General features: G+C 39.2%; 1 protein-coding gene across 1 annotated transcript in view; it reads right to left on the bottom strand.

The window, feature by feature from the left end:
• Positions 1-1,148: 1,148 nt before the first annotated feature.
• ASAH1 (N-acylsphingosine amidohydrolase 1) overlaps positions 1,149-23,390 on the bottom strand; it is a 46,028-nt gene continuing 23,786 nt past the window's right edge. Inside the window, exons 3-14 of the mRNA XM_082863812.1 lie at positions 18,466-18,556; positions 17,970-18,056; positions 14,256-14,334; positions 10,951-11,025; positions 10,068-10,113; positions 9,264-9,408; positions 8,668-8,722; positions 8,455-8,536; positions 3,403-3,534; positions 3,173-3,296; positions 2,686-2,742; positions 1,149-1,513 (exon numbers count right to left, since the gene is read on the bottom strand). Of these exons, the coding sequence (XP_082719938.1) occupies positions 1,424-1,513; positions 2,686-2,742; positions 3,173-3,296; positions 3,403-3,534; positions 8,455-8,536; positions 8,668-8,722; positions 9,264-9,408; positions 10,068-10,113; positions 10,951-11,025; positions 14,256-14,334; positions 17,970-18,056; positions 18,466-18,556 (1,063 nt within the window). The 3' untranslated portion in view covers positions 1,149-1,423. The remainder of the gene's footprint in view (positions 1,514-2,685; positions 2,743-3,172; positions 3,297-3,402; positions 3,535-8,454; positions 8,537-8,667; positions 8,723-9,263; positions 9,409-10,067; positions 10,114-10,950; positions 11,026-14,255; positions 14,335-17,969; positions 18,057-18,465; positions 18,557-23,390) is intronic.

Genomic DNA, 23,390 nt, shown 5'->3' with positions numbered 1-23,390 from the left:
TTGATAGCACTGAGTTAGGGTTAGTCATGTAAGACTGTGACCATTTAGTCTTAAGTTGAATAACCCACTTCCATAACCCTTGTAATGTTAATTCAAATATTATATTCAGCTCAGATTTCTCCATATCCCCACCCTCAAACCAACACGTGAGGTACACACTCAGCCCACATGACTGCTGACTGACACTTCTTCCAATGACTGTTTACTGAATGTCACGAATACAGCTGACATTATACAGAAATGGAGTAGCTGCAGTCTTGCCCAACTGTCATACATTTCAAAACTGAAGGTCTGAAAGGGTAACAAGTCCTATCAGCACTTCTCATAGATTTCTGAAAAACATTTTTAGTAACTATACTTAGTTAAAAAAATACATATTGATCAGAAGGAAAAACTAAAAATCTATTTATTTATGTTTTCTTTTGTGGTACTCAGGCCTCTCGCTGTTGTGGCCTCTCCCGTTGCGGAGCACAGGCTCCGGACGCATAGGCTCAGCGGTCATGGCTCACGGGCCCAGCCACTCCGCGGCATGTGGGATCTTCCTGGACCAGGGCACGAACCCGTGTCCCCTGCAATGGCAGGCGGACTCTAAACCACTGCGCCACCAGGGAAGCCCTAAAAATCTATTTATTAAATGAATGATACTTATGAGAGTTTAACAGTTCACCTCCCATTTTCCACTAGTCTTTGACCTGCTTATTTACTATTGATTCATAGAACCCAGGATTGTTTTTGAAATTTATTTAATAACTTCCTGGGGTTAGTGGGTGGTAGGTTAATTATGAAAAAGCAAACACTTCAATGCTGAGTATAAAAGACTGCCTTGCAAAGCGGTTACTTCAAGAACCCCAGAAAATACTTCTGTTCAGTCAAAAGCCCATGTGCTGCCCATGAAGAGAAACATACAGCTGAATACCTGTCTCATCCCCCTCCAATCAAAATTAGTGAAATACACTGCTGTCACAGACAGCAAAAACAATGGTATATTAATTTTAATAGTAAGAGCCAGGAAGAAAAGACAAAAACATACAAATATGTAAATAAAAGTGAAAAACTGAATAATGTGGACTATTTAACTATTACACAGATGTACAGGATTCTGTGCTCACAGAGAATCTTGCTTTATTCCATGGGGGTGAGTCCCCCCATCCCCAAATGAATCAGACTGAAATGAACCACAGTAAGTTCTGGATGATTGTTGTACTTCACTAAAAGGAGTTATTTGTATATAAGAAAAATCAACCATTACGGCAAAAACAGCCTGTGAATTGTAAACATACCAAGCAGGACAAGCTCGCACCTCAAAGAGAACCCGTCCTCAGTCTCAGTCTTCTGAAGGAGATCAGACGGCTGTACTTCTCAGCCCCGTGTGAGCTCCCATCTTGATGTCATACAGGTCGCACCCTATAGGCCAGGTGTGTGCTCACCAACCTATACAGGGGTCTGGGCAGTCCCGGAGGTATGTTTCAAATTGACCTTTGGTAACGTCTATCAAGGCTGTGTATACCGTCAACTGAAAGAAAAGTTATTTTTACTTTGAGGATGTTTTCAGTTCTAAGATGACCTGCCTCATATTAGCATTTCTTGTGGAATTGCTTATGAAGTTTCTTAACGTTAAATAATTAATATGTAATATATATGTGAAAAGATACAAAATAAGTATCATATAATATAAAGATCCAAAAAATTAATAAGTCAATAACAACTAAAATAGGTCATGATATAAACAGGCATGGGAGAGAATCTTCAGTTCTTTACAAGGTCTTAATTCTGAGCAGTATACTGCTTCACCACCAAAGCTTTCAGGCTCACTTAACCCTCCTCAATGCATAATTTACAAAGACGAATGGTGTACTATGGAGTATGAACAGTTTAGCTTTGGCTATCCTTATCCTGAAAGCATTTCTCACGCAGTGAGGGAAACTCTGCAGACATGCAGAAGGCACACACCCAGCTCACACAGAATGTGTAAGTAACCCAACCGTGAGCTCACACGAAGATGGTGTGGGCAACATGAGAAGTATGGCGGGGTCAGTGGGCATAAGGAAGGCTTCCCTCAGGGCCAGGTTCTCAGTCACATGCTAACGAACAGGACAGTTTGTTCTGGCAGAGGTGACGGAGGCACACTGATTTCAGGGAGGGTTTAGGAAAAGGACCAAGGAAAAGAAGAGAAGGAACAAATGGGGAAAATCAGAGGATCAGAAATACACAAGAAGGGGCTACTGGCAAATTGGATGATTAGGACACTTTTGCATATTTTAGCTATAGAGTAGGGATAAGATAAAAGGATGTAATAACGTTTAAGAGAAACCCTAATCCACTAAGAAAGCAAGCTGTCTGAAAAGATACTTCAGACTTTGTCAAGTATCAGGTGCAGCATACAACATTCGGTTCCCCCCAGACGGAGAAGTCAAGACTGACATGCTAGACTCAGTCCAAATGCCATGTAAGAAAAGCTGGAAATAACACTGACCAAACTGCATTATCAAGCTGCAGTGACCAACTTCTTTGTCACATTCCAAGAGTTACGGCTTTGGTCACAAAAACATTTTAAAAAGCAGCCTTAAGCTGAACATGACTTGGGATTCTAGCTCTGATTAATCCAAGACAACAGGGAAAGATAAAACATGGGATCAAATTCTTTTCCTAAAAGCAAATTAATTAATTAATTATTTAAAAAAATACCTTGTTGAGGACAGGTTTTGTTGACAGGACATCGTACATGGTTGCAAATGAGATATTCTAAAACACAAAAATAGTTGTTTTCAGTATATTAAATACAGATGTTGGCAGCCTTATCCACACAAGTGGGTCATCAGACCAAGACATTCTTCAATCAACCTCCCCCCTCCTCCATAAAAGAATTTCCCTTGGGGTCACTGTTACAGGTGATGATTCTAATATATCACATTTTCTTTCTTTCTCTTCCTCCCCTCTTGAATTCTTGCCATTCAACTCCACAGAGTGGTGTCCAGCATTAACTAAGAAACGAAAAAGTACGGCAAAATTTTGCTCTTTACATTAAAAACAAAACAGAAACTCAATTGGGACTGTCCAGAGACAATGACTAATGGGAGGTTTATAAATTCTTCAAAGGCCAATGAAAAATGCCAGAATGGACATAACCTTTAATAGTCACCCTTTCTTTCTGTATATGACACTGTGAACGTACCTCTTGGGTTGTCTGGTTTAGACACATCTTTGCAGGTGTTCTGCGATTATCAAGGAAGAAGGGATTTTTCCAACGGTCATAATTTGTTTGCACCACATACCATATACCCTGCTTGGGGTCGAGTCTAGATACAAAAACAGAGATTCCTCCTAGGTTTCATGCCTTAAACCTGTACACACGTCAGTCTATGCTTTACTGTCTGCTTATTTTGCTTTAACAAATGTACTTACTCATATATATCCAAAGACTGTTCTCTGTCTCGTGTAATCACACAACCCTCCCCAGACTTGTTGCCTCCCAGGATAAAGTATGCTGGGGCCAATACTTTGGTTTTGGTCAATATAGTCTTGGCTTCTTCATAACTATACAGAAACATTTGAAACAAAGGAAACATTTTTAGTCGACTTGGAATGGGAATTTTTTAACTGTGGAAACTAAAGGGAAACAAATATCTGAGGAACACCTTTTTTTAAAAAGGATAGTGAACAATGGCTCAGGAAGAAACAATCGCTGACTCCTATGTGGTGAAACACTGAGATCTGAAATGTTCCCTCTAACCTGAAGGACAAAAAAAAACGGTCTCAAGAGATCACCTTTCACCCTTATAGTCTATACCTTTCACTCAACAATAGAACTAGGAAAAATAATATAAATTTATATATATATATATATATATAAAATAGGTGGTAACAAAGCACCGAGCTGATCTTCCTGTGCTATGCAGCTGCTTCCCACTAGCTATCTGTTTTACATTTGGTAGTGTATGTATGTCCATGCCACTCTCTCACTTTGTCCCAGCTTCCCCTTCCCCCTCCCTGTATCCTCAAGTACATTCTCTATGTCTGCGTCTTTATTGCTGTCCTGCCCCTAGGTTTGTCAGCACCATTTTTAAAAAAATTTAGATTCCATATATATATGTTAGCATATGGTATTTATTATTCTCTTTCTGACTTACTTCACTCTATATGACAGACTCTAGATCCATCCACCTCACTACAAATAACTTCGTTTCTTTGTATGGCTGAGTAATATTCCATTGTATATATGTTCCACATCTTCTTTATCCATTCATCTCTTGATGGACACTTAAGTTGCTTCCAAGTCCTGGCTATTGTAAATAGTGCTGCAATGAACATTGTGGTACATGACTCTTTGAATTACGGTTTTCTCAGGGTATATGCCCAGTGGTATTGCTGGGTCATATATGGCAGTTCTATTTTTAGTTTTTTAAGGAACCTCCACACTGTTCCCCATAGTGGCTGCACCAATTTACATTCCCACCAACAGTGGAGGGTTCCCACTTTTCTCCACACCCTCTCCAGTATTTTATTGTTTGTAGATTTTTTGATGATGGCCATTCTGACCGGTGTGAGGTGATAACCTCATTGTAGTTTTGATTTGCATTTCTCTAATGATTAGTGATGTTGAGCATCCTTTCATGTGTTTGTTGGCAATCTGTGTATCTTCTTTGGAGAAATGTCTATTTAGGTCTTCTGCCCATTTTTAGATTGGGCTGTTTGTTTTTTTGATATTGAGTTGCATGAGCTGCTTGTATATTTTGGAGATTAACCCTTTGTCCGTTGATTCGTTTGCAAATATTTTCTCCCATTCTGAGGGTTGTCTTTTCATCTTGTTTATGGTTTCCTTTGCTGTGTAAAAGCTTTGAAGTTTCATTAGGTCCCATTTGTTTATTTTTATTTCCATTTCTCTAGGAGGTGGGTCAAAAAGGATCTTGCTGTGATTTATGTCATAGAGTATTCTGCCTATGTTTTCCTCGAAGAGTTTTATAGTGTCTGGCCTTACATTTAGGTCTTTAACCCATATTGAGTTTATTTTTGTGTATGGTGTTAGAAAGTGTTCTAATTTCATTCTTTTACATGTAGCTGTCCAGTTTCCCCAGCACCACTTACTGAAGAGGCTGTCTTTTCTCCACTGTATATTCTTGCCTCCTTTATCAAAGATAAGGTAACCATATGTGCATTGGGGTACTATGATCTAAATGAAGATTTTACTATACAAATTTTTATTTTCTGTACCGATGGGGATTTTTTTTTACACCAAGAAAAATTCATAGATGCCCTTCATAGGGGCACTATCCCCAGAACTTTTTAAATAAACCATTTCATTTTCTTGCTATAAACATACACATACAAAACATGAAGAATTCCATGAGTGTCAAAGGTTCACCTAAGAAATTCTGAAATAGTTCCTCAGTGGAAGATAAAGCTGGGAAATATTTTAATATGAGTAATTTAAAATAAACTATATTAAAAGGATCATACAGCATGATGCAATGATGGTTCAACATCCACAAATCAATTTGATACACCCATTAACAAAATGAAGGATAAAAATATGATCTTAATAAATGCAGAAAAAGCATTTGACAAAATTCAACATCCATTTATTCAACATCTCAAAAAAGTGGGTATAAAGGAAACATACCTCAACATAATAAAGGCCATATATGACAAGCCCACAGTTAACATCATACTCAGCAGTGAAGAGCTAAAAGCTTTTTCTCTAAGATTAGGAACAAGACAAAGTTGCCCACTCTTGCCCTTTTTATTCAATACAGTATTGGCAGTATTAGCCAGAGTAATCAGGCAAGAAAAAGAAATAAAAGGTATCCAAATCAGAAAGGAAGAACTGAAATGGTCACTCTCTGCAGATGACATAATACTCTATATAGAAATCCCTAAAGACTCTGCCAAAAAAACTGTTAGGAATAATAAATTCAGTAAAGTTGCAGGACACAAAATCAGTATACAAAAATCAGTTGTGGTTCCATACACTAATAACGAACTATCAGAAAGAGAAATTAAGAAAACAATCCCATTTACAATTACATTAAAAAGAATAAAATAGGGCTTCCCTGGTGGCACAGTGGTTAAGAATCCACCTGCCAATGCAGGGAACACGGGTTCGATCCCTGATCTGGGAAGATCCCACATGCCGCGGAGCAACTAAGCCCATATGTCACAACTACAACTACTGAGCCTGCGCTCTAGAGCCCACGAGCCACAACTACTGAGTCCACGAGCCACAACTACTGAAGCCCGTGCCTAAAGCCTGTGCTCTGCAACAAGAGAAGCCACTGCAACGAGAAGCCTGCTCACCGCAACTAGAGAAAGCCCACACACAGCAACGAAGACCCAATGCAGCCAAAAATAAAATAAATAAATTTATATACATATATAAAAATCTCTATAAAAAAGAATAAAATACATGGGAATAAATTTAACCAAGGAGGTGAAAGACCTGTACACTGAGAACTATAAGATACTGTTGAAAGAAGCAGAAGAAGACACAAACAGAAAGATATTCCACTGTCATGGACTGGAAGAATTAATGTTAAAATGTCCAAACTACCCCAAAACAAGCTACAGATTCACTGCAATCCCTATCAAAATTCCAAAGGCATTTTTCACAGAAATAGAAAAATCCTAAAATTTGTGTGGAATCACAAAAGGCCCTGAATAGCCAAAGCAATCTTGAAAAAAAGAATAACTATATTCCACACTGTATTACAAAGCTATAGTAATCAAAACAATGGTACTGGCATAAAAACAGACACATAGATCAATAGAACAGAATAGAGAGCCCATAATTAAGTTATGAAAAAAGAACCAAGAATATACATTGGAGAAGGACAGTCTCTTCAATAAATGGTGTTTGGGAAACTGCACAGCTACATGCAAAAGAATGAAACCAAACCACTATCTTACACCATACACAAAAATCAAAATGGATTAAAGACTTAAATGTAAGACCTGAAATCATAAAACTCCTAAAGGACAACACAGGCAATAAGCTCCCTGACACTGGCAATGAGTTTTTGGATTTGACACCAAAACAAAGGCAACAAAGACAAAAATAAACAAGTGGGAATACCTCAAACTAAAAAGCTTCTAAACAAATAAAATCATCAACAAAATGAAAAGGCAACCTAGTGAATGGGAGAAAATATTTGCAAATCATTTATCTGAGGAGGGGTTAATATCCATAATATATCTGGAACTCATACCACTCAATAGCAAAAAAAAAGACAACCTGGTTAAAAAATGGACAGAGAATCCGAATAGACATTTTTCCAAAGATGGCCAACAGGTGCATGAGAAGGTGGGAAATGCAAGTCAAAGCCACGATAAGGTATCATCTCACATGTCAGACTGGCTATTATCAAAGAGACAAGCGGTAACAAGTGTTGGCCAGGGTGTGGAGAAAAGGGAACCCTTGTGCACTGTTTGTGGGAATGTAAATTGGTGTAGCCACTATGAAACCACCAGTATGGAGGTTCCTCAAAAAGCTAAAACCACCATTACCACCACCACCAATCCCACTTCCAAGTGTTTATCTGAAGGACATGAAAACATGAACTCAGAAAGATGTCTGCAGCCCCACATTTACCACAGCACTATTTACAATAAGCCAAGTTATGGAAACAACCTAAGTGTCCATCTAAGGACGAATGGATAAAGAAGATGTGGTACATATACAAGAGTATTACTTAGCCAAAAAAAGAGAATGAAATCTTGCCATTTGTGACAACATGGATGGACCTTGAGAGCATTTTGCTAAATGAAATAAATCAGACAGAGAAAGACAAATACCATGTGATCACACTTATAAGTGGAATCAAAAAACAAACAAAAGGAATTCATAGATACAGAGAACAAACTGGTGGTTGACTGGGGGCGGGTGGTGACAGGTGGGCAAAACGGGTGAAGTGTCAAAAAGCTACAAACTTCCAGTTATAAAATAAGTCCTGGGGATGTAATGTATATCATAGTGTATACAGTTAATAATACTGTACTGCATATTTGAAAGTTGCAAAGAAAGGAAATCTTAAAAGTTCTCCTCAAAAGGAAAAAGAGGGCTTCCCTGGTGGCACAGTGGTTGAGAGTCTGCCTGCCAATGCAGGGGCCATGAGTTCATGCCCTGGTCCGGGAAGATCCCACATGCCGTGGAGCGGCTAGGCCCGTGAGCCATGGCCGCTGAGCCTGTGCGTCTGGAGCCTGTGCTCCGCAACGGGAGAGGCCACAGCGGTGAGAGGCCCGCACACCGCAAAAAAATAAAAAAAGAAAAGAAAAAAAAAAAGGAAAACGAAATGTGTAACTATGTGAGGTGATGATGGATGTTAACTAGACTTATTGTGGTAATCATTATGCCATATATACAAGTATCTAAACATCTTGTAGTACATCTTAAACTAGTATGTCAACTGTATCTCAAGAAAAAAATAATAAATATTAAATCTGATAATAAAGCAACCAGATTACCTTGTGCTATTTTCCAGAACTGATCTAATGATAAACCCTATCCACTTGGCATCTTTCTTTCCCAAAATCCATTCTATGACACCTGGAAGAGATCAAACACACACAGTGTCACAGGTCCTAGAAGACATTAAACTATTAACCAGAAGGCACAGTCTAGCCCTCCTCTTAAAACAGCTATGAAATTCCCATTTTATTTAAGAACTCTCTACTCACCCATAAAACCGCCATTTGTACTGAAACGTTCATTGAGCGTAAGACTAAGTAGTCCCTGAAAAGAAAACCAAGCAATGTCAGAAACCTCAGCCATCCTGTTTAAGGCCCCCTCACTGTGCTATTTTACACTGTTATATCAGGTCCTGGATCGGGAAATTGAGCCGGGGTGGGGGGAGGAAAATCAAAACCATGATACTATCACCTTCTATTAACAGAGCTTTTTTAGAAGTTCAAGGCATTTTTCACATATACTGCGTGAGAAAAGTAGGTGGGATGCTGTTGGCCACAATTTTCTGACCAGGAAACTTAAGTGCAGAGACTTAATGACTAACTTGCTTGAGGGGCAGACCCATGGCCAGATTCCAGATTTACACTCCCAGCCCTTGAGACCCACCACATGCTTTATCTCCACAAAAGGCTCTGAAACCCCCGCTTCCTACTCTTCTCTACCATGTGAGCTCAAACCTAAGAAGGAAGGTAACAACAAGTACAATGCGATGAACTGGGGCTTCATATTCTTTTTAGGTCCTCATTTCCTTAGACTCCACCTTTCACAGAGAGCTACCTGTAAAATTATGTAACAACAGATTCCTTACTGGTTTGAATCCTGTTAACATGCCCACATAGCCAGCAAAGCCTGCCGCCTTGAAGACAGTTTTATTGTTTCTTTGGAAGTCCAAATTCACTGTTAAAGGTTTTAGTTCCTCAGTTACGACCCAGGTATTATTGTTTACATTCCACCTACAAAAGACAAATTTCAGTTGACATTTGATAACAATGATAATATGATGAATGATATGATATGAATCATATCATATGAATCATATCATTCATATCATATTATTCATATGATATGAATAATATGATGAATGATAATGATGAATATGATAATGATGGTCAGGCATTATACCATGTGCTTTATCTACCTAATCCCTAATGATCAATCCTCACAAGGATTTTTCAGTATGGGTAGTTTTAGCCTCCATTTTCCACATGATAAAACTGAGGCTCAGAGAAGTTAAGTAACTCCCCCAACATGGCACAGCCTATATTAGCAAACCCCAGGTTAGTATTTAGGTCTCTAATTACAAAGCCCTGTTATATTTTTTTCAGAAAGGTCAAGAAGACACATGAAATAGAATGCTACTCTTCCTTCTAAGCAATAAACTAGATGTGCATCTAGGGCCTTCAAGCATGCTCCAGATTTCTGTCCACTGGGTGCACCTCAGCTACAAACTCTCAAATAAATGAATAAGAGTGTGCCCACCTGGTCTCAAAACTACGGAATCTAGGATCTCTACTTCTGGTCATATTCTGGGAATGACTTGGGACTTACTTTTCATCAGTATAATACAACCTACTCTTCTCAGGGACTGAGACACACCACATGTTTTACTTACCCAAGAAATACTCCAAAATCCATGTTTCGTGCATGTAGTAGATGACCTAATTCAAAGTAAGCAGAAGAGACATGTAACAGCAATTACGACAGTATGACTGATTCTAAACCAAAGCTGGACACTTAATTTTGTTTAAGTGATATTCCCAACTGTTCAATCCAACAATAAGAATTAAGCAGCATCTGATATCATAGGCTGTAACAAGATCAAACTGCTGTCCCTGTCACACTGGCCAGATTCCCCCCCAATATCTGAGAGCAGAGGGTTCCAGAGAACTGAGACTGGAATATGGGACAAGGGTAGGTGGTCATTTTGTGGTTCACTATGACACAGTCCTACTCAGACACAGCTATCTCAGCCTCATCTAATGCAACTTACCAACATGCTTCCCTTCAGGTATTGTCACCTACAGCTATACCCAGAGAACAGGTCAAAACTAAGAGTGAATCAGGGTAAATCATCCTGTGCCTTGTACACTGGGCACTTGTCAGGAAAAACATGGAAAAGTGAGCACAGGGTCCCTTGGCTGGAAAATGATGGGAGAAAGTCTGTCCTGCCCCTGTGAGTACTTATATCAAATCATAAATAGGGGTATAAGTAGACTATGAAGAATAGTAAGAATGTTTATAATCCTGAAACACTTCTTCCAAGAGTTTTGCATACCTGAATTAAACTTTAATAGGCATTACAGTGGTCTTAAAATAAGAACAGCTTTCAATTCACTTTCAAAAACTTACCAAGATCTATAAAACCATACGCAACATGCACATGGTATTTACATAGCAAGCCTGTATTTTACAAGTTCTAATTTCATTTAGTTAAAGATTTTTCTTCTACTTTGTACCTTGTACCACCCACCTTCCCTCAGCACACATTTATTTACCTTCTTTGTCTTCTGTTATTATTGAAGTACAAATGGTAAAAAATTCATAGAAAATATTGAATGAAATAATCTCTCCTGTGAGAAAAGACAGGAAACTTTTGGTCAATATATAGAACTATGACATTGTTAGAAAATTCTTTTTTTAAGAAAAGGTTGAGATATGGGGAGGGGGAAGGGTAAGCTGTGACAAGGCGAGAGAGAGGCATGGACATATATCACTACCAAACATAGGGTATATAGCTAGTGGGAAGCAGCCCCAAAGCACAGGGAGACCAGCTCTGCTTTGTGACCGCCTGGAGGGGTGGGAAGGGGAGGGTGGGAGGGAGGGAGACGCAAGAGGGAGGAGATATGGGAACATGTGTATATGTATAACTGATTCACTTTGTTATAAAGCAGAAACTAACACACCATTGTAAAGCAATTATACTCCAAAAAAGATGTAAAAAAAAAAAAAAAGAAAGAAAAGGTTGAAATATCATCGCCGTGTGAGTTTCTGCCTGGGCATACGTAAGTGTCCGCAGACAGTCTGAGTTGAGTCTGAATGGCTGGTTGGGTGCAGGTGTCTCAGTAGCCTGTACTTTCTGCAGATTCAAGATAAAATGAGTCCCCAGAGAAGCAACTATTGGGCAAGCTGAACATCTGGGCACGTTGGAATTATACGGCAACATAATGTCCATATTTTCGACAATATGCTTCATTTTAGTTTTCTTTGGAGGGCTCAAATATGATAATTTAATACATCTGGGTCTTGGTTGGATGCGGAAAATGTATTTTGCTCAGGTTTTTAGAGTGTGACTAATATTTCTAAGGTGAGAAAAGAGACAGTAAAATAAGTGCTGAGCTTATCAAGAAATTCCATTGTAAAACATTTTTAATTTTTGAACATTTTTCCTAACCTGTACAATAATAATACCACTCAGCTTTTAATTTGAAGGTATACAACACACTTTTTCTCTGTTCCATTTCATGTTAACATGTTAAGCTTAATAGGTTTTTTTTCCCACCCTAATGTTTATTTTATTTCCATTTGATTTCTATTTTGGTGAAATTCCACTCTTATTTTATTATGACTCATCTGTTAATCTTCTCAATCCATTTTTCTCTTGAGTTATACGTGGTATTCATTTGCTAGAGTCCTTTACATAATAAAGGAATTAAAGATATTTCTCATATAGACTGAAAAAACATATTTCTAGTATGTTAATTATCTTTTTAAAGAAGCAAAAACAAAAAAAATCTAGCCACTTTTGTTGATAAATACTATTGATTTTTAGAAATTCTCAGTCATCTCTTGTAAAACCAAGGTATATAGAGTTTACTTAAAATAAGAACTCTATTGATTTGATGGCTTAAAAATAAAACTTTTGGGGCGACAGAAAAAGTATTTTTCATTAAATTAAGTGCTATAAATTGGAAATGGAAATTTTAGAAACAGCTTCCAAAAACATCAATACTTAATTTAAGGATATAATGAATATGAAGAATATGATAAATGATATAACAAAGGATCTGATGAATGAATGATATGCAAGACCTCTTCCCTGAAAATAAAAAAATACTGCTCAGAGAAATCAATAACCTAAATAAATGCTGAAATCTCATATACCAAGTTTGTGGCTTGGAAAACTCAGTATTATAATCCCACTGAAAATATCAGTAGGTTCTTTTGTCAAGTTGATTCTAAAATTTATGTGGAAATGCAAAGGGTCTAGACTACCTAAGAGAATTTTAAAGAAAAAAACAAAGAAAACTTACAGTACGTAATATTAAGACTTACTATAAAGCTTTAGTAATTGCAGTAGCATAGTATTGGTGTAAGAAAAGACAAACAGACAAATGAAACTAGGTGGAAAGTCCCCAAATAGAATCAGATACACGCAATCATGTGATTTATATCAAAGGCACCACTGCAATTTACTGAGGGAATGATAGTCTTTTTAATAAACGGTATTGTCAATTGGAGAAAACTTGAACCTTGATCCATAATTCATATCATATGCAAAAGTTAATTCAAGATACACAATGGGCCTATATGAAAAAAGTAAACAAAAACATACAGAAGAAAACACAGAAGAATATGTTTGGGGGTAGGCAAAGATCACTTAAATGGGCATAAAAAGCACTACCCATCAAAAAACTGAAAAATTGGACTGCATTAAAATTAAGAATTTCTGTTCATCAAAAGACACCAATAAGAAAATAAATGCAAGCTACAGTGTGGGAGAAGGTTTGGCATACATATATCTGACAAAGGACCTGTATCAGTAGACATATAAAGAATTCCTTCAAACCAATAAAAATGGGCATTAGATTTAACAAGCACAATGAAGGAAGGAAGGAGGGAGGGAGGGAGGAAGGGAAGAAGAAAGCAAGGAAGAAAGGAAAAGGTCAAAAAACTGTTCAATCTTATTAGTCATCAGGGAAATGCAAATTAAACAATAATGGGCAAATATAACACACTCGACAAAGTGGACCAAATAAAAGCCTGAGACTATCACGTGGAGACTTAGCAAGTGGAGAAAACGAAAACTCTTGTACTAGGTTGACTGTCAATGGGTACAATCACTTTGGAAAACTGGCTGGCAGAGTGTACAAGGCTAAACATATAGCTACCCTATGACCCAGGACATATCGCAGAGAAATGAGTGCGTATGCCCATCAAAGGACATGTACAAGAGTGTTCATAACTGCTTTATTCTTAATATCCCAAATCTGGAAACAAAAAATATCCTATTCATACAATAGCCTACTACCTATAATGATAAGTGCAAGAAACCAGACAACAGTTCATACTGTTTGGCTCTGTTTGTAAGACGTTCAAGAGGCAAAATTAATCTACAGTGAAGTCAGAACAGTGGTTAACAGGGGACTCAGAACTGTGCGAAAGTGCAGGATGGAGCATGCTGGATTGCTGGAATTTGTTTCTGTATCTTGTTCTGAGCTGTGATTACACGCATGTATGCATTTAAAAACCTCTATTGCGCTGTATACTTAAGATCTGTGCACTTTATTGTATGTATACCATACCTCAATAAAAAAAATTTTAAGTACTTTATTCAATGTTTTAAAAGCTGCCAAGTGGGGGCTTCCCTGGTGGCGCAGTGGTTGAGAGTCCGCCTGCCCATGCAGGGGACACGGGTTCGCGCCCTGGTCCGGGAAGATCCCACATGCCGCGGAGCGGCTGGGCCCGTGAGCCATGGCCGCTGAGCCTGCGCGTCCGGAGCCTGTGCTCCACAACGGGAGAGGCCACAACAATGAGAGGCCCGCGTACCACAAAAAGAAAAAAGCTGCCAGGTGAACTTTACCTAAAGGTATTTCAGTAACTGCTGCAATCCCCTTCATTTCCTCCTCGAAAGGCCCAGGAAAGTTGCCAAGTAGACCAGGCTGAAAAACAAATACACTAACAGTCATTCAGCCTAAAGTGTGGCTTTGAGATTTGGTTCTTTTACATATAATTTGTACTAGCTATTGCTGCCATAATAGATGATCAAAGCTTACTTTTGAAAGCACTTTCACATCATGTATTTCTAAAAGATTCTATGTAATACTCAATATTGGGCCCCTATAACTCTTGCTTGTGTACCCCATAAACTCATCTCAAGTACTAGGCAGAGACCTATGATTCTCAGATTGTTTTTTCCTGCCTTATAGTTCACCCTATTCTCTAGAGAGATGAACTAGAATAATTCCACTTGGATGTCCTAACATGGCTCACAACACAGGAACATCACAACAAGCATTCCTCATCTCTGCTCAAACTTGCCCTCTAGCCATTAACATCACACCCTCATTACTGCTGTCCTTCCTTGACCGTGGTTTTGCTGTCTGAGGTTTGTTACCCATGGTCAACCACAGCCCAAAAATATTAAATGGAAGATCCCAGAAGTAAACAATTCATGAGTACTAAACTGCATGCTATTCTGAGTGGCACGATGAAATCTCCTGCCATCCTACCCTGTCCCACCTGGGGTCCCCAACCACTGACACTGTCTGCTCCTGACATTCAACCATCAGCTTTGTCACGGCTTGATGATCCAGGATCACCAGAAGCAGATGCTCCTGCTTCTGAAGTAACGTCAGGTCACTAGTAGCCTAATGGTACGTCACAATGCCCACTTCATTCACCTCACTTCATCTCATCATGTAAGCATTTAATCATCTCACATCGTCACAAAGAAGAAGGGTGAGTACAGGACAGTATGATAGCTTGAGAGAGAGGGCACATTCACGTGACTTTTATTACACTGTACTGTTATAATTGTTCTATTTTATTATTAGTTGTTGTTAATCTCCTACTGTGCCTAATTTAAAAATTAAACTTATAGGTATGTACTTATAGGAAAAAAACAAAGTACACATAGGGTTCAGTACTATCTACAGTTTCAGGCATCCACTGGGGGTCTTGGAATGTATCTCCCAAGGATGAGGGGTACTAATGTACTATTCCCTTCCCACACTAATAGCAACAAATCTGTATTCTAGTGATTCACAAAACATTTGTAAGGTTAACAGCCAATCTTAGGCTGAGATGCATTACCACATCCTGTTAGCAAACAACGGACACATGAGCAAATTCAATGGTGGACATACATACTTCTTTTGCATGGTCTGATTTATATATGTCATTAAGTGATTACCAAAATAAATTCAGTGAACATCCATCATCTCAAATAAATATAAAATTTTTAAAAAAAGAAACAAATTTTTTTCTTGTGATGAGAACTCTTGGGATTTTCTCCTTCAACAACTTTCATATGTAACACACAGCAGAGTTAATTACAATCATCATGCTGTACATTACATCTCTAGTACTTATTTATCTTGTAACTGAAGTTTGTACCTTTTGACCACCTTCATCCAATCCACCTTCCCAAATCTGATCTCTTTTTCTATGAGTTACTTTGTTTTTGAAGTATAATTGACCTACTAACACTATGTTAGCTCCCAGTACACAACACGGTGATTCAATATTCTATACATTTAAAAATGATCAAGTCTAGTTATATCTGTCACCATAAAAAGACGTTAAATTATTATTATTAATTATATTCCCCACACTGTGCATTTTATACCATGACTCTTTTATTTTGTAACTTTAAGTTTGTACCTCTTAATCTCCCTCACCTGTTCCTCTCCTCCCCCCAACCCCTCTCCCCTCTGGCAACTACCTGTTTATTCTCTGTATGTATGACTCTGTTTCTGTTTTCTTAACGTTTGTTCAGTTTTTTAAATTCCACATGTAAGTGACAACATACAGTATCTGTCCTCCTCTGACTTATTTCACTTAGCATAATACCGTCTAGGTCTTTCCATGTTGTCACAAATGGCAGGATTTCATTCTTTTTTATGGCTATTATTCCATTGTATGTATACATATGCCACATCCTCTTTACCCATTCATATATACTTTTATTCTCAACTGCAACTATTCACTAACAATTAGATAAAGAATTAAGCTTACAGCCTCTTGCTAAGATAATGTGTTTAAGATTTGCAAGTCTCATTTTTCACTAACTTGGTAATTATATGTAATGTTATCTAACTAGGCAAATCATTTTTTTGCCTAGGAATTCAAAGCATTGCACAAGTGGAACACTCCTGCCAATTTAACAAACGAAAATGACTTACTGAACAGTTGTTTACCATTTTTTACATGCAAGCACTGGGCTTTACATACAGTAAGTCGTTTAATCCTCACAACCACCATATGAAATATGTATTATTAGTAAATTCTCCCTGGAGAGAATTTGAAGTTGCATATGTTAAGAAACTTGTCGAAGGACACACAGCTAGTGTGTGACTGATCTAACCTTAAAATCCAATGTTTAAAGAACAAACAAAACCCCTAATGTCTGATTGCGAAGTCTGGGCACTTAAACCTTCTGCATGCTGCCCTCCCTGCTGACACGCAGGTTAGGGGGATTAGGGCACCTGGGGCATCTGGGGGCCTCTTCTGCTACTGCTTCTGCCAACATTTGTATTTTGGGGAAGTCTGGTGAGTATGAACATAAAGGATAGCCTTAATCAAAGGCTCTGAGAGCATAAACATGAGGAATAACAGGTTTGGTGGCTGGCAGGTACAAGCGTCATAGGAATGGTATGCCCGGAACGTCCAGCCTCTAGGACAATGATTCTCAACCGGGGATGGCTTTCCTCCCGGGAAGATCTGGTGAAGTCTAGAGACATTTTTGGTTGTCACAACTGAAGGGGTGCTACTGGCATCCAGTGAGTCGAGGCCAAGGACGCTGCTCAACACCCTACAATGCACAGACAGTGCCCACGACAAAGTATTATCCAATCCCACATGTCATCACTATTGAGGTTAAAACATCTGCCCTAGGGCCTTGGTTTCCTCCCCAATCCTTTCCCCAAAGCAAAGACTGAAAGAGGGTGATGAGGATCTCTCTGGGGGCTCTAGGGCCCAGGCCCTAGATTTTCTACTGGTTTCATCTAAATAAATAAAGGGTCTGAGAAATGGAATCTTCCTGCAGGACCAAGAAATGAAATGGTCTGGTGAACGCACAAAGACACGAAACACACAACCCAAGTGCGTTTCAATGGTCACAGCTACTGAGGGGCAGGGCTGGGCTGAGCGTGTCATTTGGTCATATCTAGAACATCGCTCAGTGTCTTGACATGCTCAGGCAAAGTACTTAAGAAAAACCCAAATTTTCAATAGTGAACTTGCAAACCTAAGTACACATCACAGAAGGAAATGCTGTACTCCCAGATGAAACACGGATATTTGCCCAATGCTCTGTAAAACAGTTCATACTTTCAGAAAACATTAAAGAGCAGCTAACTGCCAAAATTTGCCATGCTATTTTATGTCCTATTACTGTAATATTACCAAGCCCCAGAATTTTAAGTCCCTCTGAAGTTTTGACAGTAGTCTGGAATAAAAGCACACTTGTCCAAATTATGCCTTTAAATAAATAACAGAGCCTTTGCTGAACTCGTGTGTGTATATGTGTACCTGTGTGTGTTTAACATTTACTGTAGGAAATAATATTTCTTACCAACTTTTGATCCACTAACTGCACAATTTTTCCACTTGGCTCAAATGCATTTATCATATTTTTCAGGGAATTCACTATAACTTTTAGCTGAAAAATAAATTTAAAAGTTGATAAGAGACATAAAGAAGTGTTGACATTTAAGATTAATACTGGTATAATGAAAACAGATCTAGACCTTCTGACTTACCCATATGCAGCTAAATAGAGGAGTACTATTTAAAAACGTATATGTAAACACATCTTTAACATGACATTTGATTAACCATTTAGATGATGCATATGGTATGAGCTAAAGAAACAAAGGCAAAGGCTAGTAAAAAGAGCAAGACGCTACAGAGAAATGACATCTTTCCTCTACTATCATTTATTGTAAATGGCAGAGAACCATGGAAAGCAGATTCTTAAATTACTTGGTACATAATATCATGACGTGTTCTTTCCAATGCAATTATATCCAGTAAAGTCAGAAACAAAAGATTTAAGAATCATAGCATACCGCTGGTGCCTTGTCAACCATCAATTCATGCCATCTTTTGTACGGTGGTAAATCGAGATTTATAGTGTACCACGGAACCGGACCCCTATAGCTGTAATGAGAGGTGTATCATCTTGAAATGTTAAAAGCAGTTTTTTGATGATGGTCAGACAGTTACATCTATATGGATATGTTAGAGACATATTCTTAATAACAATAGAGAAACTGGTACTCAAACCAAAACTCGTAGAAAAAGCTCATTTCCCACCCAGCGCTTCTGCCCTATGTTGTATATACAATCACAAGACATTTTAGAAATCCTAGCATAGAATTATATGTTCTAGAAGGTTAATGTGTTGTGGTGATAGGCAAAATAATCAACTTTGGCTCAAGAGCTATACGTAAACTGAATATCACTGCTGGAAAATATCTGCCCTTTTTTCCCTCCTAAATCTCAACAAAGATTTAGTCTAGGCTCTGGGCACTTCCCCAGTTGGTTTCCCAGTCTCAGAATTCCCTCTTAGACGGTCTTAACACTACTGTCAACCCACTGACTCCAGCGCTGGCTTCAGTAAGGTCCTTTTTAAGCCCCCGGAGTGGCAACACAGTGTATGAGCTTCCCATGACTGGCTTCAAGAAACTTTACCATTCCCTCGGTCATGCTACTCTTCCTACTGTACTTCCTCTCTTTCCTCTCTTCTCAGTTGCAGTGGAATAACTGAGGACATGGAAAGGAGATGTGACCCATGAGCTCCCCCCGCCCAGCAAACTGGGGGCTGGCGAATAAGCCAGACTGCAAACAGTCCTGATTGCTTTGAGCCCCCCTGGCAAACCGGGGGCATGTGAATAAGCCAGAACTGTAAACAGTCCTGGATGTTTTGAGCCTCCCCACCCCCACCCCGGCAAACCAGGGGCCTGCGAATAAGCATTGAGTGCTTTGGGCACTGATCCATGAGATGTCCTCAGTATAATCAGAATGGTGGGAACGCAAGGAAATGTCCTTGTGCTACTTCAGTATAATCAGAATGGTGGGAACGCAAGGAAATGTCCTTGTGCTACCTCAGTATAATCAGAATGGTGGGAACGCAAGGAAATGTCCTTGTGCTACTTCAGTATAATCAGAATGGTGGGAACACAAGGCAATGTCCTTGTGCTGCTTTTGCGCTCAAGGACGAAGCACGGCATGTTTTCAAGAAAGCCCATTATTGCTTGTATAATCAATAAAAGCATATGTTGCTGCTTTGACATTTCTGGAATGTTAAGAAAACAAGTCTTAAAATGTAAACATAGATAATACTTAAATAAAAGCTACCACAGCAGGACAGACGGCGCTGTTTTGCCTGAGCCAGCGGCAGCCCTCTACTGCTGTGTTTCGGCACAATTCATCTCGTGTGATGAGCTTGCTTTCGGAAACCTGACATAAGAAAAACTACAACACTCAGTCTTCTGTAGTAAGTCCAAGCCCAAGCACTGTTTGATCATACCCATTCCTCAAAGTCCTACTCCTCAGTTTACGCACAGCAATTTCTACTATGAGGATATAGCAACACCCACTCCCGTACCAGTGGACTTGGGCCGTATTCCTGATGGATGAACTCTACAACTATTCTCTGCCGCCACAGAAACATTATCTTCTGGCACTTGCTACTGAACTGAAATAGCCTCTAAGGGTGTGCCAGTCAGTGTCTCATCAGCTTAAAGTGGCCTAAAAATAGCCAGCATTTGCTCCCTTACTGCCCTGCCTCAGAGAAGCAGAAGGTGGGGTCTGGTGGGTGCTACAATGTTACCAGGCTCTTAAATATACAGACATAAATCCAGACTTATGTGTACAGCGGGGATGGGTTAAGGGAGTATGAGTTAGTTCCTAAAAGTCAAGAATTGCAGTCCTATTTATACTTCTAGAGTCATGAATAATTACTTGATTCACGTTGCTGAGCTTGGGGCCTGGGCGTATGTATACGGTTCTATGAAACTGTTAACCAGAAGCCACTCACGTCGTGATTTAGACAGAAAAGGAAAGCACAGGCAATTCTGGAAACATACATCTAAACCAAATCGCAAGATTGAATTTTGTTTTTCTCAAAGCACTTTCAACCTCCCATTTCCTTAGTAGCTGATATCTATATTAAACACTGTAACACTTAAATCCCAGAAAAAAGCTTTATATAAAAACAAATGAATTCAGCTTCTAACCATAATTTCACACGTGAAATTCTGTCCCACAATTCAGTAAAATAATGACTGTTCCTCCTGTTATGGCAGGGGCTACAACTCCCTCGCTTCTCCGCCAGCACGCATTTGGATTTCCTCGTCTAGTAGCAATGATAAATCAGCAGCCCGCTGGACGCAGGCACGTTGGTGGCACCGTCATAAGATACGTGTTCTACCTGTGAACTCCAATCAGCTGCTTCTCCCCGTGTAACTTCCAACAAAACCCAAAACATGCCCCTATATCTGCGATGAACTCCTGATTCTTTTTCAGTATAGGATTCCAAAGTAAAAATGGAGAGGACAAACTCATTACAGCAGAGGATTATGATTAAGTGGGAGTGGGAAGACCCCAGAAGCCTCTCTACAGTAAAATCTCCACTCATCAGAATTCTTTGACAAAACTGTTATTAATCTGATTCAGAAAATTATTTTAATAGCTAAAGCTTACTATGATTTTGGCTAACTATAATCCCATGTTTCACTTCTCATTCAACACTTTTCTAAAGTATTTCAGTATTTAACATCTGCACCTCAATTTCCTAGAGAAATAAAGAGTATTTACCTTACGAGAGCAGTGAAGATTACATGAAATATGCAAAAAATACTTAGCAGCATCGGTATTTATTTATCTATTTAGGCTGTGCTGTGCAGCACGTGGGATCTTATTAGTTCCCCAACCAGGAACTGAACCTGTGCCCCCTGCATCGGGAGCTCGCATTCTTAACCACTGGACTGCCAGGGAAGTTCCATAGCATTGGTATTATTATTTTTTTTTTTGAATTTTACTTTTTTTTTTTATACAGCAGGTTCTTATTAGTCATAGATTTTATACATCAGCGGATACATGTCAATTGCAATCTCCCAATTCATCACACCACCATCCCCAGCCCCCCACGGCTTTCCCCCCTTGGTGTCCATATGTTTGTTCTCTACATCTGTGTCTCAACTTCCGCCCTGCAAACCGGTTCATCTGTACCATTTTTCTAGGTTCCACATACATGCATTAATATACAATATTTGTTTTTCTCTTTCTGACTTATTTTCCTCTGTATGACAGTCTCTAGATCCATCCACGTCTCAACAAATGACCCAATTTCGTTCCTTTTTATGGCGGAGTAATACTCCATTGTATATATATACCACAACTTCTTTATCCACTTGTCTGTCAATGGGCATTTAGGTTGCTTCCATGACCTGGATATTGTAAACAGTGCTGAAATGAACACTGGGGTGCATTTGTCTTTTTAAAATACTGGTGTTCTCTGGGAATATGCCCAGTAGTGGGATTGCTGGATCATATGGTAATTCTATATTTAGTTTTTTTTTTTTTTTTTCGGTACGCAGGCCTATCACTGTTGTGGCCTCCCCTGTTGTGGAGCATAGGCTCCGGATACACAGGCTCAGCGCCCATGGCTCACGGGCCCAGCTGCTCCGTGGCATGTGGGATCTTCCCGGACTGGGGCACGAACCCGTGTCCCTTGCATCGGCAGGCGGACTCTCAACCACTGCGCAACCAGGGAAGCCCTATTTTTAGTTTTTTAAGGAACCTCCATACTGTTCTCCATAGTGGCTGTATCAATTTACATTCCCACCAACAGTGCAAGAGGGGTCCCTTTTCTCCATACCCTCTCCAGCATTTGTTGTTTGTAGATTTTCTGATGATGCCCATTCTAACTGGTGTGAAGTGATAACTCATTGTTGTTTTGATTTGCATTTCTCTAATAATGAGTGATGTTGAGCAGCTTCTCATGTGCTTCTTGGCCTTCTGTATGTCTCCTTTGGAGAAATATCTGTTCAGGTCTTCTGCCCATTTTTGGATTGGGTTACCTGTTTCTTTAATATTGAGCTGCATGAGCTGTTTATATATTTTGGAGATTAATCCTTTGTCTGATGATTCCTTTGCAAATATTTTCTCCCATTCTGAGGGTTTTCTTTTTGTCTTGTCTATGGTTTTCTTGGCTGTGCAAAACCTTTGAAGTTTCATCAGGTCCCATTTGTTTATTGTTTTATTTATTATTTATTTATTTTTTGTGGTACGCAGGCCTCTCACTATTGTGGACTCCCCCGCTGTGGAGCACAGGCTCCGGACGCGCAGGCTCAGCAGCCATGGCTCATGGGTCCAGCCGCTCCGTGGCATGTGGGATCTTCCCGGACCGGGACACGAACCTGCGTCCCCTGCATCGGCAGGCAGACTTTCAACCACTGCGCTACCAGGGAAGCCCTAGTTTTGTTTTTATTTCCATTACTCTAGGAGGTGGATCAAAACAGATCTTGCTGTGATTTATGTCAAAAAGTGTCCTTCCTATGTTTTCCTCTAAGAGTTTTTTAGTGCCTGGTCTTACATTGAGGTCTTTAATCCATTTTGAGTTTATTTTTGTGTATGGTGTTAGGGAGTGTTCTAATTTCATTCTTTTTCATGTAGCAGTCCAGTTTTCCCAGCACCACTTATTGAAGAGACTGTCTTTTCTCCATTGTATATCCTTGCCTCCTTTGTAACAGATTAGTTGACCATAGGTGCGTGGGTTCATCTCTGGGCTTTCTATCTTGTTCCATTGATCTATGTTTCTGTTTTTGTGCCAGTACCATATTGTCTTGATTACTGTAGCTTTGTAGTATAGTCTGAAGTCAGGGAGTCTGATTCCTCCAGCTCTGTTGTTTTCCCTCAAGAATGCTTTGGCTATTCGGGGTCTTTTGTGTCTCCATACAAATTTTAAGATTTTTTTCTTCTAGTTCTG

The sequence above is a fragment of the Leucopleurus acutus genome, assembly GCF_964270905.1.
Source record: "Leucopleurus acutus genome assembly, chromosome: 21".
Taxonomy (NCBI): Eukaryota; Metazoa; Chordata; class Mammalia; order Artiodactyla; family Delphinidae; genus Leucopleurus; species Leucopleurus acutus.
This window is presented reverse-complemented; position numbering and strand designations above follow the sequence as displayed.